Genomic DNA, 16,430 nt, shown 5'->3' on the forward strand with positions numbered 1-16,430 from the left:
TATTGTTCTTTTATTATTTATAGGTAACATTTCAATTGTATGATAAACTCAAAATTTTATAAATATCATAATATAAGACGTTTCGTTTTCGTGACATAAAAAAATTTGTGCTGTTTCCCATAAACAGGTGGGTTTATCACGGAAATGAAACGTTTATTATTTAAAGCATATGTTCATACATTTTGCGTTTATAAGTATTGTTATTCGAATGATTACAATTTTAATATTTTTCTTCTGTAATGAATAAATAGAAGCAGTGAAACATACCGAAGGTGTTTTCAATAAATATAAATGTGTTATATTCTTCACTAAAATCCGTTCATTTGCTGCATAATTTGATGAATTTGATGGTGATGTGTGTTGTAACAGTATGGCAATGCTCGAATATAGTACATCTTTGGCATTCAAATTAATAGCCATGTCTTCTTCACAGATCTTTGACGTTTTGTATCCTTATTATGTATTTATTACACAAGATCTCTTCCATAAAATCAGTGTAAAAGCTTATTCAATAATTCTCCGTTTGTTGTTTTCACTAAATGTTATTCTTAAAATATAATGTCAATCCATTCACACGTGATACATGTTAGAAGATACTCTAGCTAATGATTTACGTACAAGTACATAAATCGATATCGAATTATAATATTGCATCCAACATAAAAACCTTATCAAAACATCTTTATTCAAACCAGTCTTTTCGCGTTGGATACTTTACCATTCTTACACCTTTCGAAATAACTATTTTGTATAATAATTATTTTCTTTAAAAATATTACTTTCCTCAATAAAAAGTGAGATTGTACAAATTCTAATTTCTTCATACAATCGTAACAAAGTATGAGAGATTTAGTTACATTCGATATAGGAGTGTTTATATTCCGAAAATGGATTTTTTTAATTTTTTATCATACCTAATGTATCCTTGTATTCTTTATAACTTTGAAAAAATATTATATACAGAGTGTTCGGCGACGGGTGATCCTTTGAAGGGGTGGTAGCTGGGCCGATTTTGGACAACTTTTTCCTTTACTGGTCTGTATTTTCTTTAATTATTCAAAAACTAAGCCTTGGTAAAAGAAAATGTTGTTCAAAATCACTCCAGCTCTATCAAAGGATGCCAATCCATAGCCGAACACACTGTACATGTACATATATTTGTATTGCGAACGTTGGTGCGTTTTCTATAGCTGAATTTAGTCCTATAAGTAATGAAAAAAAAAAAACAAACATTATTAACGTAGAAGTTCTGTTTGTTATTCATTATTCTCTATGAAGTTCTAAAAATTGATAAAGTGTATCGGGCAAATCTATGTGTCTTCTACAACGAATGCCGTATTTCCGAATAGCTTGAGCCGCATAACACCGAAGACTAATATAGTTTACAAGATTTACATTGTTCATTAAATTTGAAGATATCAACCGTACTGGAGTCTCCCCGGCTCTGTTTGGGGTGTCTAAATGTGCACCGTAGTCCAATAACAATTTTATTAGCTGTAAAGAACGAGTAACAATTTGTATTTCTTCCGCAGACGGGATTAAAATGAAGTGAAATACGTACTGCATTTTGAAAGTTAAATGGATCGCTCGCTATATGCAGGGGTGTTGACCGCCATTCGTTCCTTGCGTTGACGTTCGCGCCGCATTCTAAAAGCAACTTGACGACTTTTAAGTGTGGGAAAATTCTCTATAAAAAATAATTCATATTTTATGTTCCAACAGTTTATGCTATGTACAGATTTGATCCATGCATGAAGTTAATGCAAAACACCCACGTGTATACTATCAGTAGCAGTAAAATAAGTAGAACTGATGGTATTCATTTTTGAAACGCAAAGATGCAGAAGCGTGTCTTCCGTATATGCAGATCTAGGTTTTTGTTTAACTAAATCATAAACTAGCTGCTTGGTTAGCGCCTTCTGATCATCCGATGTTCCTGTTTCCACTAATAAGTAAATAAGATGCGTTACACATTTTAGTATTCGTTCGTAACTATCCCGTTGTCGCTTGTGTACTGGTCGTTTCTATAATAAAATAAGCTCAATGTACAGAACAATAGTATCCAATTACACAAATTAATCATATTGTAAATTACCTCCAATAATTCTTTGGCTTCTGTTAATTGACTGGAAAGTAATTTAAATATTGCTACAACATCGCAAAACCTTGGTTCTTCCTTATCTCGATTGTGATCTGCCGCTTCTAATGTGTTCTCATTTAATTCAACCATAAGCCTTAGCAAGGCTTGAGCAGTGAAACACGTATCGGCATATAAAATCGAATCTTTTTCCACCCGAATTTCTAACGCTCTGTGCCATAAATCTATACAATTTTGATATCTATAATAAAAATAAATAAATGGATAAAAATCTGGAAAAAAATCGCTTAACATATGTGTAAGTACCTGAAGGCTTCTGCATATGCAGCTCCTCGGAACATTAATCGGAATAAAGTGTCTTTATGATGTGGGCCTAGAATTCTCTCACATATTAATAAACTTTGTATTCTCATCGCATCTAAATCAAGCGCAATCGCGTTAAGTTCCTCTAATGTTGTGAACTCAGTTGCATTTTTATATATATCACGTTTAGGTAACAGAGGCCTTTTTGGTAAAGGAACACCATTTATTGCATTGGCATTTCTAATAGCTATTGCCGCGCGCCAATATTTTAATGCCTTTTGAATGTCATGATTATCATCAAAACACGTAGATCCCATTAATTCATTTGCATCTGCTAATCTTTCAGGAGAATAAGGTACCTTTTCCACTGAATCACAATAAAGAATATTACAATTGGTTCTAAGTAATTACATAATGTTTTAAACAATCGAATTTCTATTACCTAAATATTCAAAAATTTCAATGGCCCCTTTTAGGCAAGCAGTTTGAAGAGCATCGTCATTATATCGAGATCTAAGATGAGGATCTGCATTATGTTCAAGGAGAAGTTTGGTAGTTTCAAGCCTGTGTTCTTGAATGGCGTAATGTAAAGCAGTCTTATTTTGAATATCTGTTGCATTTACATCAGCACCATGGTTTAAGAGAAAAGTACATAAATCTACGCTTTGAACAGAGTTTATCAAGCATGTTCCACCGTTATAATTGGCTTTAAGTATATCAGCACCATTTTCTACCAAGTATGAAACAACATCTGAAATCAAGAAAATCATATTTTCGTGTTAAAACCAATTGGTTTCGTACTATGTTTGCATACATGCAATTAACACTGACATCTATTAAGTATAGATTTTGGCAAATGAACCACTGGCCTAGACCTGACTATAGTTTTATTTTTAATACAATATAATTCACATTTGTATGCTATATCAATCTTATTGCAAAATCATTTTGCATATATTAAATATTTTAAGCGAATACATTACCCATGTGAGTCATGAAACAAGCTGATCTCACAGGAGTTGAACCAGAATCTGAAACTGCGTTAACTTCAGCTCCATGAGATATCAAACATTTAATTACTGAAAGTTTTCCAGAAACAGCTGCACACCATAGGGGTGTAGCACAATGTACAGATCGATCGTCAGGTACTTCATATCTTCCTTTTTGTTCAATATCTGCATGGCATACTGTTATAAGGTACTCCACAATCTCCACGTTTCCCCTTTTGCAAGCAATGAATAAAGGAGCACAGCCATCTTCCACCCGGGACACAATTTCTTTTCTGATTTCTACTTTATATTTTTCTAACCAACTCCTTAACCCTATTGTTAGCTGTGCTCCAGGTGCAATGTATTTGCATTCTTCTATGAGATCATGGGATATTTTATCCAGCTTTCTTTGGAAAGCATATATATTTAACATTTCTCCTTAATAGGCTGAAAAAAATTAATTTCTTGGTTAGTACATCTTGCTTAAATTTTCAACTAGACAAATGATTTCTTTATGAAATGTAGTTAATATAAATATGAAATGCATGAAACTAAATTTACAATAATACAGAAGATGAGGCTTCTATTTTTTGTATACATGTTACGGTTAAACAACAAATATGATACTACAACACATACACAATCAAGTTACAATTTATTCCTGAAACTTGATTTCATAATTAAAACTGTAAACGAAAACAGGTAGTAACATGATGTATCAAAATAATACAAACAGGAAAACACAAAGAACTGTACCTAGCTAAAGTTGATCATTACAATTCACAATATGGTGAATGCATATATAGCGAAATGAACTGACATTTTCGCAATAACAACGCAATACACACAATATGTATTAAAGAGAAAGGCATCACACTAATGAGATTCGGAGTAAAAGACGCTTCGAATTTTCTCTAGAAGCACCACTTGTTATCATTTTTATAAGATCATGAATGAAATGTATCATTTAAAATGAAGAACGTGTAAGAAATGGCGTAAACGAAGATTTACAAAAACTGTACGATATAATTTTTGCCTCGTTAGCGTCGATTTAGAAAGAAAGCAAACTTACTTGGGCACTATCGACGGTCACCCAACAAATAAAACAATGTGAATGCATTACTAATTTTCCGTGCATCGTAAATGACAGCTACTAGTCGATAAATCACGTGATTAGAATTCCAATCACGTGACGCATTTTGCGTATGCGCGAACGAAATTTGATTTGATTTCAAACGCGTCGCTACAAATGCATTCGTTTATTTCAAAAAATAACCTTTACTTTTCTACTTCTAGCGTAAGATTAATAACTATAAGCATCATTTTATTTGGAAATAAATTTAAATGTATTACGTGACGTGATATATCGGTAAGTATATCGGTCACGACGGGTTCATTCTTGGTTAGAATGTATTAACTTTCTCCGAAAGTGAAATCTCTCGGAGCGAGAAAGTTAATAACATCGAAATAATGTTTTGTGTGCGAATGAGTAATTCTTCCATCGCCTGGCACCATTTTTACGAATATCTAACATGCTACGAAATCAATTACCGATCATATTAATTTATATTCGCTTCTGATTGAAAATTAGATAAGAGGATAAAACGCATGGATTCTTTCTTAAGTGCATTACTATGCATACGCCGCGCGTGTAATAAATCTTAACAGATATACTGTTGCAAGGTTAAAAGTAACTTACTTTTCTTTCTATTTATTCAATCGTAATAAAAACTTGTTATTCAATAAATAAAAAGAAAGTATTATCATACAGATTTACATAGACAGATCCGGGAGTCGAAAGTTGCTTCAACTAAAAAAAGAAGAAGAAGAAAAAAAAAAGAACTGGACTGTGAGTTCCGAGAAGAGATGCCAATAAAACTCGTGGACATTCATTTCGTGGCGGACCACAGAAGCATCAGCATCTCGTTCTCCGTTTCACACCACTTAAACTAATATCATTCAAACAACGTTTAAGAACCAAGTGAGTGATTACTTGATTATATGAATGTATTACGAACGATCACGCGATCGGTTTCTTACATAGAGTTATCATAATCCTTACAGTGGATAGAAAACCTATTACTTTCGTCACGATCGAGGGCGACGCGGGAGAAAGATTGGATAGAATGTTTGGTGTAAAATCCAGTTTCCTCAGAGTGCAACCAGGCAACTGTTTACTACCGCCTCAGTTTGTTTTTTACGGGACCAGGATACGGGACATGGATGTTTACGATGACGACGTATGGATGGTATCCTACCCGAGGACTGGTAACAAAAAAAAAAATTCAAATTTTCACTAATTTTCACCAAACAGTGACGCTTCAAAATTTTACACATACAGGGTGTCGGCGCTAAAGTGTGACAGACGTTTTATTTCGTAATTATTGATGATAGGAAAAATTGTTTATATGGAAATTGCACGGTACAATTACACGGAAAATTTATTTTCATTATTAGTTTAAAAGATATGATGGTCAAGTTTCGTTTTTCAAATGGAACTACATATTTTTTTTCAGATCATGTGATAGTACTTTTCAAGACGAATTCATTAAGCTTTAATGTATACACCCGATTTTAATTAGTTTTCAAGATATAACGTTCACAAATTTCCCGATTTTCAGTAGATACGTCTCGGTTTGAGTAGCAAGTCGTAAAAGTGGCCCTATTGTTTCGGTAAGTGCCACAGCAGGGGTCCAAAGAATAAGAAACTGCAACAATAGGGCCGCTTTTACGACTTGCCACTCAAACCGAAACGTATCTACTGAAAATCGGGAAATTTGTAAACGTTATATCTTGGAAACTAATTAAAATCAGTAAAACCTCGATACGTCGTCACTCAAGGGACCGCGAAGTAGAAACCATGTAAATTTTATACTAACGAGGAAAGGAAAATGACGACTTATAGAGGTTTCACCGTATTATACTATTTTTAATTTGCTTTTAATATAGGCAGTCATTGGGCCCAGGAAATGGTATGGTGCATCGGGAATAATTTCGATTACGAACGCGCTCAAACTTTGTTGGTCATACGTAATCCATTGCTCGAGTGAGTTTCAATAGAATGATTTAAATAGATACTCCAGAAACAATTGTAACGCCTCGTTATTCCAGGGCTTCCGCATTGATGGTCTCAGGAGACTACGTGGAATGGTTTGCAAAATTGGGCGACTCTGTTGAGAACGTTAAAAAGATGCCACGAACTAGATACCTGAAGTCTCACCTGCCGTTGGACTTACTGCCACAGCAGATTCATGAAAAGAAACCGAAGGTACTATCAACTTACATCAATTCACCTTTGTAACAATCTTCTATTACACGTGCGAATATTTCAGATCATCTATGTTGCTAGAAATCCAAAGGACACTTGCGTCAGCTTTTACCATTATTGCAGGAAGTTCCATAATATGAAAGGAAGCTTCGAAGAATTTGCCGAGCTTTTCCTCGACGACAGTAGTATGTAATTAATGTATTACTTGAATAATTGAATAGCAATTACTGAACAAAGTTACCATTTAAGCACCAATGGGTCCGTTCTGGAGTCACGTGCTGAAGTTCTGGGAAATGAGGAACCAGGATAACGTGTTATTTTTGACGTACGAAGAAATGAAGAAGGTAAAGTACGAATGCAGACGAACTGTGATCATGTAAACAACTTGAAAAAATGATTTATTTTGTTAGAATCAAGTAGAAGCTATCAAGAAGACAGCGAAATTTTTGGGAAAGAACGTGACGGAAGAAGAAATAACGGGGCTTAGCGAACATTTAAAGTTTTCGAAAATGGCGGCGAATCCTGCTATAAATTTGGAATCTATATTACCGCAGAAAGGTGTTTCGGACGATGAGAAATTTCTAAGAAAAGGAAAAGTTGGCGATTGGAGAAACTACATGTCCGAGGAATTGTCCCAGAGGTTCGATGAATGGACTGAAAAACATTTACGCGGAAGTGGCCTCGACTTCGATAAGGAAGTGGTCACGTATGAAGAAGAATGAGAATAGTTTATTAAAGTTTCTAGAATCAAAGGGTGCCTCTTCGCAAGATCAATGTAAAATAATTGTATCTCTTATAAATGTGTATATATATATATGTTTTCATATAAATGTGCTAGTGTTTATACTCACACACATTTGTATTTGTCTTCATTGAAGAAATACATAAGAAAAATGAAGGTGCGCGCGCGTGTGTGTACATACGTCACCTATATGTATATACTTAAACAATTATAAGACTCATTGTCAGTACCATTTACTCGTTAATTATAATTATTGATGGACACATTTACACCTAACGAGAGACCGGTTTTCTATTAAAGGACACTTATTTTCCAAACTTGTACGGGTTTCTAATTTTGTGCGGATTAAACGTGGAAACAGAAGAATGTGAGAATAATGGATTTTCGATAGAACAAAGTGTTGGCGCGTTTAATTTATCTGAAAGAACACGGGTGACGTGAATTTTATTCGAGAATCGCGCCTGAGTTTTTGTCGATTCTCAACGTACGACGTTGAATGTCAAAGCAAAGATGGCGTTGATTCGTGTTGTGTCAGGTGTTTAAAGTTTCCTTTAAATTTCATCGAAGTCTGACATTCCACGCGGGTGCGATACTTCGATTTATTATTTACGCCATTCTTAGCCCCGTCAAAGATCGTTAACTAAAAAAAAACGTCAAGACGTCTGTCAAGAATCACGTGTAATATCGGCCGCTAGTGGCATTTTACACTTAACCTTAGCGTTCATCCGATACTGTACGGTCGTCTTCGAATCTGACCAAAAATTCTGATCAATTCACGTCAATGTTGTATTTCCTGTCAAAGAAAAGATCACAAATCTGCATCGATTAATTAGGAGATGGTATCAACGGTGATCGTTAATGTTCTACAATAAAAGAAAAGTTTGAAAAGTTTTCGTAAACGTCGAAATTTGCGTTCGCACTTTCGAACATTGTTTACAAGATAGTGTATCATTTCTAAGTTGTCGAATATATTTATTTGAATGCTGGTAAAACTTACACCTGGGTGAAATGCCTAAAATAAAAACCAGGCAAGCGAATAGCCTCTGGTTAAGGCAACGCGAATTGGGCATCAAATTTCCCCTGGGACACGCTGATCGTTTTCATAAAACCCTTTATTCTTCAATACAACCTGTAACTTCTTGGGATCATGCATTGTCCGATGCTGCTCACGGTGGAGTTTTCAATCTTGAGTATTCGCCAGATGGGTTAGTATACAGGCATTCTGTATTCCTTAGGCTTGATTCAAATGTTATGCGCATTATAAATATTTTACCGTTCATTGGTTTCCAGTTCTCTTCTGTTGGCAGCATGTGAGAAGAAAAGTATTTTAATGTTTGATCCTTTGAGGAGGAGATTAATTCATGCGATTGACAATGCTCATGATGATTGCGTCAATTGTGTTAGGTACGTATAGATCAATTTCCAATCGATAGCACAATCAGTGCTTGTAACAATTAATTATAATTTTAATTTACAACAGGTTTTTAGATCAACGTATGTTTGCAACGTGTTCAGATGACAGTACGGTAGCTCTTTGGGATGCAAGGAATCTGAAACAAAGGATAAGAACATTGCAGGGTCATTCGAACTGGGTTAAGAATATAGAGTATAGTCCCAAAGATAGTTTACTATTAACCAGTGGATTTGACGGTAGCATATATACCTGGGATATTAATAGTTTTACGGAAAATAGTATTCTACACACCCGCGTATTTCATACAAATGGACTAATGCGTACTAGACTTAGTCCGGATGCCAGCAAAATGTTAATAAGTACCACTTCTGGATACCTCATCATCATACACAATCTTAAGTTAAGCACATTAACTCAAGACTTGGCAGGATTTAGAGTGCGTTTATTTCTTAAATCCTTTCTTTTTGTTATACACGCGATGACACGTTATAGAAACATGAATTTTTTATTTCAGCCAAATATGTACCGATTAATGCAGTCGTCTCAAACAACAATACCGAACGTGGCAAATTTCACGCATCTCTTTTCCCATTCTCGTACGCATAACAGAGTAGAATTTTTAACCGATTTCCCTGCCGGTGACGATGCAGAGATAATATCTAGTTTGCAAGTGCATCCTCAAGGATGGTGTGCTTTGTCCAGGAACGTCAGTAGTGCAGAAAAATCTGAGGTGGATTTTACTCATCCTTCAAAGTATTCATTTAAATTCGTACAAATGTTTTAAATGTCACGTTTGTTACAGTGGACTTGTATTCACGACATACAAGAGCGTGACGTATCCGGCACAACGGAGCAGGGTAAAGAAGGAGAAGAAGCCACCCCTCAGTTTAACGAAGTAGCTGTAGACGAATTCGAAGATTTTCCACAACCACAATCCTCGCGTTCAGGTATAACATCGTCGTTCTTAATCGAAAGTCCGAACAATCGTGTCAGGGTAGTTCACACTACGTCCGATGCGAGATCGAATTCGATCGGATCCTCGGACAACGCGCAACCAGTTAGATCATCGAGGAACAATTGGCAACCGACGTCTCGCAGAACATCACGATTGCAGTCGAGAAACTCGCGTTTGGACAGAAACGCATCGAGGACGAATTTTAATACAGTCGAAGCTGGTTCTGGTTCAGGTTTAAGCTCGGATTCACGAGTACCTGTGGATCGAGACGATAGACAGGAGAATAGATACATGTACGGGGCCGAGAATAATGAGAGCATACAAGAGGATGCCTCCAATGATCAAGAGAGAGAGTCGGGTCTGAATTACTGGTTACCAAGACCGAACATACACCTGAACTACCTGAGACCACGCAATATGATAGATGACTTTTCTACCGGCAATATAGAGTTGCATGTAAGTACGACCGACGTGTGGGAAGCACACGTGGCGGTCAGAGAAGCTAGACTCCGAAGGGAAAGACATCGAGTCGCCAGATCGAACAACAATGCCGTGGTTATAATTGGCGATCGGATCAGAGTCCAGAATCGAAACAGGCAAGGTCAACAGACGATGTACGCTATTCCGAGAAATCGTATGATCCATCAGAATACACCTAGGTTAACGCATTACATCGAGGAGCCTAACGTTGGCTCTGGTTACATCAAAGAGTTATGTTTCTCTGCCGATGGCCGATTAATATGTTCGCCGTTCGGCTATGGCGTACGATTGTTAGCGTTCTCTAGCGACTGTTCGGAACTGTCCAATTGTGTACCACCGTTTAACGAGTCTGTACAGTTGCACGAGCTAGCGACGAATGTTAGTCACTCTGGCATCGTGGTCAGTACAAAATTTTCACCTAGGCATTGTTTGCTCGTGTCGGGTTGCCTCGGTGGAAAGATCGTTTGGCATCAGCCGGTGGTTTAGTGAAATCTATTAGCAAATTTATTTGTTCATTTTCTAAGGATAGTCTTGAAAAGACATATACGACTTGCCGTTATCTCTTCCGTTGTCCTTTGTTTTTGCTTCTTTATTTTCTCTTTTAATCGAACCAGACAGTCTTACAGTGTCTAAACGAAGTTTTCTAAATAATATTCTTTTTGATGAAACTTATATTTTTTAACGTGTCTTATGTTCGAGGTATGATTTAACGAGAATCATTGATTCTTTCTTTCTTTTTTTTTATGTTAAACATTTTTTATCGAAGCACGAGAGATATTTTATACAGAATTACCTTTCAGTAGCAATTTGAAGGAAGAAACAATCATGACGCTATTTTAAGTATCATTTTGGACAATGAATTATCTAATAAGTTGTACGTTCGAGCAGCTTCGATACAGACAATAGATCTTTACAAATAGCAAATCGTTGCAGTAATCATTTTTACGGCCAGAGTACTTTTATTTCCCTTTGTATTGTCGTGGAACACGCGTAGGAACAAGGTGTTTGTTTGAATCATACATCTCAGAAACATTCCGCTTAATTTCAACTGTAAATACTCTTGTAATACAGCGATTTGCGTTTGTAAAAACGGAACAAATTCAGATCGGAAACAATTGTGCGCGTGTATAGTTTTCTATTCTTCGTTGAAACTCGATTGATGCAAATGTTACGTTTTTTTTTTTTTAGTATCTTGTACATTTTATCTGGCAACGATCGAAAGAGCGGTTCAAGTTTTTTCTCTTAAACTCTTGTAAAAATTGAAAGCGGTGCAATAACATGTTAACAGAAACTCTGTGCTTCTCTGTATTGTTTGCAAGAGTTGTCTACTAAGTTGTAAAAATAAAGAATGAAGTGTATTAAACATTACGGAGTGAAATAATCGTTCAAGAAAGATCAACCTCGCTGAAGAACGTGTCTTTTGGCGTTGTCGTTAGTATTCAATTAATTAGCCACGTATCGCGTAATTAGTTGCTAAGTACTCGAAACTTTGACTGATTATCTACCAAATTTGTATCGTTGGCTCATCGAACGGGGCCTTCCAGTGATTGTTATCGAACTGTCGACACGTTTCGTGCCACCTCTCAATTGTATCGTAATGCTTAACGTTCAGTTCATTGCCATTGTTGATTAACTTTATAAATGAAAAAACATTATAAGCTAATTAGGGGGCACGAAACGCGTCGATAGCAACTAGAATAATATTTAAATGCACGAAGTTCCAAACGTCTAATCGCTAATATAAGGAATATTTGATGAATTATTCGACAGGCTCGTTTATACAGGTTGTTTGAAAAAAAAAGATGTATCGCCTAGTCGAAAATTGCAAAGAAAACATACTTGTACGGTTACCAATCGAGATACCAAGCTGATATCGAGCCCGAACAGGAGATGTAATTTTCTGAAAGCATCAGAATCGATAACATGTGGATTATTTACCAAATTTTAGCGACTGATTTGCGACTATCTTAAGCGATCGTAAGATTTAGGGACGTTCTTCGACAAGGAGAGCTGTTTGATCATGAAACTCGAGTGTTTCGTGGCGTACCTTAGACTCGTCGAATGGAATTTGTATCGTTAAGCAGATGAGAGATCGTGTAACATATGTAAATACATCGTCGACTTAGAGTATGTAATAACGGTGTATGTAATAACGCGTGTATTACTTTTTAAGATGAAATCGAGCCAAATCGTGGCCAAAAGAGAAGCGGCCAATGTTTTCTGTGGAGTTTGTTAATTTTTTTTTCGAGAGAGAGACAAGCTTGATTCCACGCTTTGGAGTCTCGATAGTTTGATAAAATGTTTCTTTTTCGATTCAACTGTAGTATTTCTATCCGAGATATTTTTTAACGAGATCGATCGGCGATCAATCTCGATCCGTCGACGAAATTGAATACAATCGAAACGTTGCTTCGAAACGTTTAACAAGAATTTTTAACGACACATGATCTGCTAGTGCAGCTGAAGATTCGTCAGCGATTTCCTTTTCCATCTTTACCCGGGAAATGCGTGAATGTTCAGGGACAAGCAGTGTATCCTTGCTTACCGCGTTCCAATCGACAATTGTGTTCAAACTAATTAGCTGAACCGGCTGATCGTCGCTCGTAACGTTCTTCTATTACAATTATACGGTCCTGTACAGTAGTTAGTGTGCTGATTGTTTTGTAAGATTTGTTTGTTTTTTCCTTTTTTTTTCTATACAATAAAATATTGCTTAACGTCTGACATGTGTTTTCTTATAATTGTTATGCAATCCATTGTGTAGCAATTAAAATCAGAGTTGTAAGAAGCTGTCCTCGTTGAATTCTCTTCCTGTTAATTGCTTTACCATTTCGGTTGAGTACAATATTGACATCATCCTTCCTTCTAGTTCACCGCACGGAATAAAGAAAGGAACGTGATATCCATTACACAATTTATTAACAATCAACTTATGTACAAGTATATATAGTCTAGAGCACAACGTAGTTGTAGCACGTAGAATGATAAGATCCTTCTTTCATGCACCTCGAGACTTAAAACTTACTTAGGAAAAAAAAAATAAATGTAACGAAGGTATATTGTACTCTTATAGAGTCGGAGATCCGATGAGCGTAAATGACACAAACTTTTTTTCCAATACTATTGCTCGTCTTGGAAGCTTCTCTCTCGTACGACAAAGGGACAAAATAATTCATGAATAAATAGCTGAATAAATAAGTAAACCATGGATCGGTATTTTGTGGTTAGTTATATTCCTCTCCCGTGTTATCGCGTCGATTACATTGTCTATTAATCCACAAAGTCACGTACATTTCGCGCTGAAACGTGGCAAACGTGATTAACCTGTTAACCTGAATTCTACTGAAAGACCTATAGAATCTAATAATGCAAATCCTGAAAGATTCTTGCCTTCGGCGATGTTATTACACTTACATCAGAAAGAAAGTACATCCTATTATTCATGGATCATTTATAAGACAAACTATTGTTACACGCGCAAGAGGCAAATAACCCTTGTATCCTGTATTCGATATGGCTATTTCTATCGCGACGATCAACGTGTTAAAAGAAGATCTTTAGTTAACAGGTTAAAAAAAGAAGAAATTATTCCTTGCAGATGGCTTGCATTGTTAGAACCAGGACCAGCATCCTTCACCTCTGCCCCTGATGAATGCCAAATATTCTTGAGGCCCTCATGGCCCCAGCATGTCAGAATTATTACTATTAGAGGAAAAAAAAGAATAGATGAAGTTAACAAAAATACTAACGAAACGAATATTCTTCAAGACAATGCTCACACCCTGAAGTCCCTAATAGAAACAACTCTGAATACGAAATCGTTGAATCTTCTTAACAATCCTACACACTCGGCAGCGAATAATTTCAAATGATATAATAAAAGACAACAGTTAGAAAGATGTATCCTAAATTAGCCATGATAGTTTCACCGGTACTGACGAGCAGAGAACTCGAGTTACTCTGATGATGATCGTTGTGACTATGGCGATCGAGATGATCAGTATCAGAAGCGTTCGTTAAATGCACGTGTCCCTCGTGCGGAGATCTCTTCGATCTCATGACAAGCGTCAATTTCGTGTTCTTTATCGGGGTTGTTTCGGCCAGTAACGAGTCCTTGTACGATGGACGACGTTTCTCGAGCTGAGAACGAGCCTCTCCAGGGATCAAAGGTGGTAGTTCTCCCTTGAATCTTCCGAATTGCGGTGTTCTACTAAGCACATCCGAGGATAACGTGCTTTTCGAATGCTCTTCGATCCCGGAAATCGACCTGGCCAAGCCAGAGTCCTTCAGTCTCTTTCCGTCGAACGTGATCAATACCTCTGACGAGGGTGAAGACGGTGATTCGTTGGTGATCGTGCTGGGAACCGGAGGCAAGTAATAAGCGTTCATCCTGTCGGCAGCCATTTCCATGTCCTCGACCTCGCCTAGACGAGGTTTCTTCTTCGATCTTTTTACCGTGTCCACGGTTGGGACAGGGGGTGAAGGTATAAAAACTGGCCCGAAATTGTCGTTAGGTCTGTGGTTGGTGGTTCCTCGAGCATCTTCTTCATCCGTTATATCGGACGATCTCTTCTCAGCAACGTCCGTGGGTTTCTCTAAGGTTCTAATGATTGGTTTGAAACCACTTTCGATCACTATGGAGCCTGGATCGAAGCCTGTGTTTCTGGCTGGTTTCATGGGAGTAGAGAAGAGGTTGGGTGCGTTCGTATCGGAAACTTTAGCCTCCACTTTGCTCCACTGTTTCGGGTCGACTTTCTTCAGTTTCGAGATTTGAACATTACCGTTCACCGTGGATACTTTCTCTTGGTTTCTTCTGTAAACGGGCGAAGCTGGGGCATAGACAGACTTCTTTCGTTCTAGGAAGACTGGTCTGGAGGGTAAGGGAAGACTCGGCTGTGGCATCGTGTGAGAGGTCTGCAACATTGGTCGACGAGTCATCATCGGTCTCTTGATCATCATCAGTTGATTCCTCTGTTCTGGCTGATAGTGATGGTAATGATGGTGGGGCGGTTGGTGATAAAGGTGGTGGTAATTGCTCGCGTAATGATGATACAACGGTCTGTTGGGGTATTGGATCTGCGGGTTGCTGGCTGCTGGATAAGTGTATTTTGTCCCGTGGCTCATTGGTCGTGGGTTATCTGCAACGAGGTTAGACAATTGCTGGTTAGAGGCTTGACGAATGAAATCCGGCTCGATCTCCATGATTTGATGATGTCTGCCAGGATGGGAGGTGATCGGTCTATCGATTCCCATCGATTGTTCGTGATAGATCGGAGCTAGCTGATGATGATGATGAAGATGATTGTAACGATGGTAGTTCGGATGATGATGCTGTTGTTGCTGCATCGGATCCTCGTCGAGGTGCACGTGATGCATATCCTTCACGCGTACCTCGTGACTATGGGGCAGAACGCTGATGCCCGGCGTACTGTACGGAGAAGAAGGCTTCGAAACGAACGGCTCCTCGTACTGCGACGATGATTGCAAGCGGACGTAATTGTTGTTATTAGCGTTCGTTAGTAGCTGGGTGTATGGTGTGCTTAGCTTGCCGGGGTTAGTCGCTGGATGATAAGGAATACGAAGCCCGTGTTCACCGTGAGCTTGATGAAGATGCTGCTGAAGAAACTCCGCCGATGGCGTTACCTTGCTCGGGACACGGATGCTGGGGCTGTTCTCGAGATCCACGTTCGTTCGTTGACGTTCCGGCTGCACGAACACCTCGTGGTTCTCGCTGGCAGCTGATTCGCCGGCGTCGCAGCTGTCGAGAACGTTGATCTTCCAGCCCAGGTAACGGTGCGTGAAACACTGAACGTTCGTCGACGATCGTCAGTGCGATGTCCGAGATCTTCTTTCATAAATTTCAACTTCCACTTACCTGGTAGTAGACGGTGTCGGGGGTGTTGTTGTCAGGGGTCCATTCTACGATACCTGGGTCTCCATGATCGCATTCCAGAGTCAGGGTGCGCTGGTAAGCACCAAACGAAGTGAATTCGTCGGCGGGGGGTTGACTTTGATCCGGCACCCAATTGCACAGTCGACCGACACCCGTTGGTCGATACACGCCGCGTTGACGTTGAGCACCAGCGAATATTTTCACCTTCTTCTCAGTGCAAAGGAAAATAATCATCAATTTGAACATACCTCGTTCAAATACATTCTCATGATTTAAAAAAAAAGGGAA

At 38.0% G+C, this 16,430-nt stretch overlaps 4 protein-coding genes across 6 annotated transcripts in view; 2 read left to right on the top strand and 2 right to left on the bottom strand.

Moving 5' to 3' along the window:
- Positions 1-662: 662 nt before the first annotated feature.
- LOC114875084 (protein fem-1 homolog C) lies at positions 663-4,571 on the bottom strand. Of its 3 annotated transcripts, none has more exons than XM_029185007.2 (8): positions 4,463-4,571; positions 3,385-3,837; positions 2,844-3,152; positions 2,405-2,768; positions 2,096-2,339; positions 1,776-2,024; positions 1,562-1,687; positions 663-1,494 (listed from the first exon to the last, which is right to left on the bottom strand). In XM_029185007.2, the coding sequence occupies exons 2-8, from the start codon at positions 3,821-3,823 to the stop codon at positions 1,264-1,266; spliced, it is 1,962 nt and encodes a 653-aa protein (XP_029040840.2). In that variant the 5' UTR covers positions 3,824-3,837; positions 4,463-4,571; the 3' UTR covers positions 663-1,263. The 3 variants fall into 3 exon arrangements, with proteins under 3 accessions (XP_029040840.2, XP_029040838.2, XP_029040839.2); XM_029185005.2 differs by lacking the exon at positions 4,463-4,571 and adding an exon at positions 4,147-4,422; XM_029185006.2 differs by lacking the exon at positions 4,463-4,571 and adding an exon at positions 4,030-4,051.
- A 157-nt stretch (positions 4,572-4,728) lies between these two features.
- Positions 4,729-7,636, top strand: LOC114875086 (luciferin sulfotransferase-like). The gene is made up of 9 exons (XM_029185009.2): positions 4,729-4,759; positions 4,982-5,073; positions 5,162-5,371; positions 5,455-5,658; positions 6,340-6,436; positions 6,502-6,658; positions 6,723-6,843; positions 6,908-7,002; positions 7,069-7,636. Coding segments are annotated over exons 3-9 (987 nt in total). The 5' UTR covers positions 4,729-4,759; positions 4,982-5,073; positions 5,162-5,370; the 3' UTR covers positions 7,381-7,636.
- A 57-nt stretch (positions 7,637-7,693) lies between these two features.
- LOC114875083 (DDB1- and CUL4-associated factor 10 homolog) lies at positions 7,694-12,970 on the top strand. The gene is made up of 5 exons (XM_029185003.2): positions 7,694-8,605; positions 8,691-8,804; positions 8,881-9,250; positions 9,329-9,544; positions 9,617-12,970. Exons 1-5 carry the CDS (start codon positions 8,409-8,411, stop codon positions 10,733-10,735), a joined length of 2,016 nt encoding a protein of 671 aa, XP_029040836.1. The 5' UTR covers positions 7,694-8,408; the 3' UTR covers positions 10,736-12,970.
- A 75-nt stretch (positions 12,971-13,045) lies between these two features.
- Positions 13,046-16,430, bottom strand: part of LOC114875078 (protein Skeletor, isoforms D/E-like) — a 226,049-nt gene continuing 222,664 nt past the window's right edge. Inside the window, 2 exon segments of the mRNA XM_029184999.2 lie at positions 13,046-16,054; positions 16,125-16,349. Coding sequence (XP_029040832.2) covers positions 14,114-16,054; positions 16,125-16,349 — 2,166 coding nt within the window. The 3' untranslated portion in view covers positions 13,046-14,113.

Source organism: Osmia bicornis, chromosome 9 (genome assembly GCF_907164935.1).
Source record: "Osmia bicornis bicornis chromosome 9, iOsmBic2.1, whole genome shotgun sequence".
NCBI lineage: Eukaryota > Metazoa > Arthropoda > Insecta > Hymenoptera > Megachilidae > Osmia > Osmia bicornis.

What these genes read in the sequence shown, in the direction of transcription:
- LOC114875083 (XM_029185003.2), top strand. Translation starts at nt 8,409, where the DNA reads ATGCCTAAAATAAAAACCAGGCAAGCGAATAGCCTCTGGTTAAGGCAA. An exon ending in CTTGAGTATTCGCCAGATGG is followed by an intron (nt 8,606 to 8,690) that starts GTTAGTATACAG and finishes ATTGGTTTCCAG; the next exon opens with TTCTCTTCTGTTGGCAGCAT. An exon ending in AAGACTTGGCAGGATTTAGA is followed by an intron (nt 9,251 to 9,328) that starts GTGCGTTTATTT and finishes TTTTTATTTCAG; the next exon opens with CCAAATATGTACCGATTAAT.
- LOC114875084 (XM_029185007.2), bottom strand. Translation starts at nt 3,823, where the DNA reads ATGTTAAATATATATGCTTTCCAAAGAAAGCTGGATAAAATATCCCAT. An exon ending in AAGCCAAAGAATTATTGGAG is followed by an intron (nt 2,025 to 2,095) that starts GTAATTTACAAT and finishes ATTTTATTATAG; the next exon opens with AAACGACCAGTACACAAGCG. An exon ending in CTGCTACTGATAGTATACAC is followed by an intron (nt 1,688 to 1,775) that starts GTGGGTGTTTTG and finishes TATTTTTTATAG; the next exon opens with AGAATTTTCCCACACTTAAA.
- LOC114875086 (XM_029185009.2), top strand. An exon ending in GCTTTTCCTCGACGACAGTA is followed by an intron (nt 6,844 to 6,907) that starts GTATGTAATTAA and finishes TTACCATTTAAG; the next exon opens with CACCAATGGGTCCGTTCTGG. An exon ending in CGTACGAAGAAATGAAGAAG is followed by an intron (nt 7,003 to 7,068) that starts GTAAAGTACGAA and finishes TTATTTTGTTAG; the next exon opens with AATCAAGTAGAAGCTATCAA.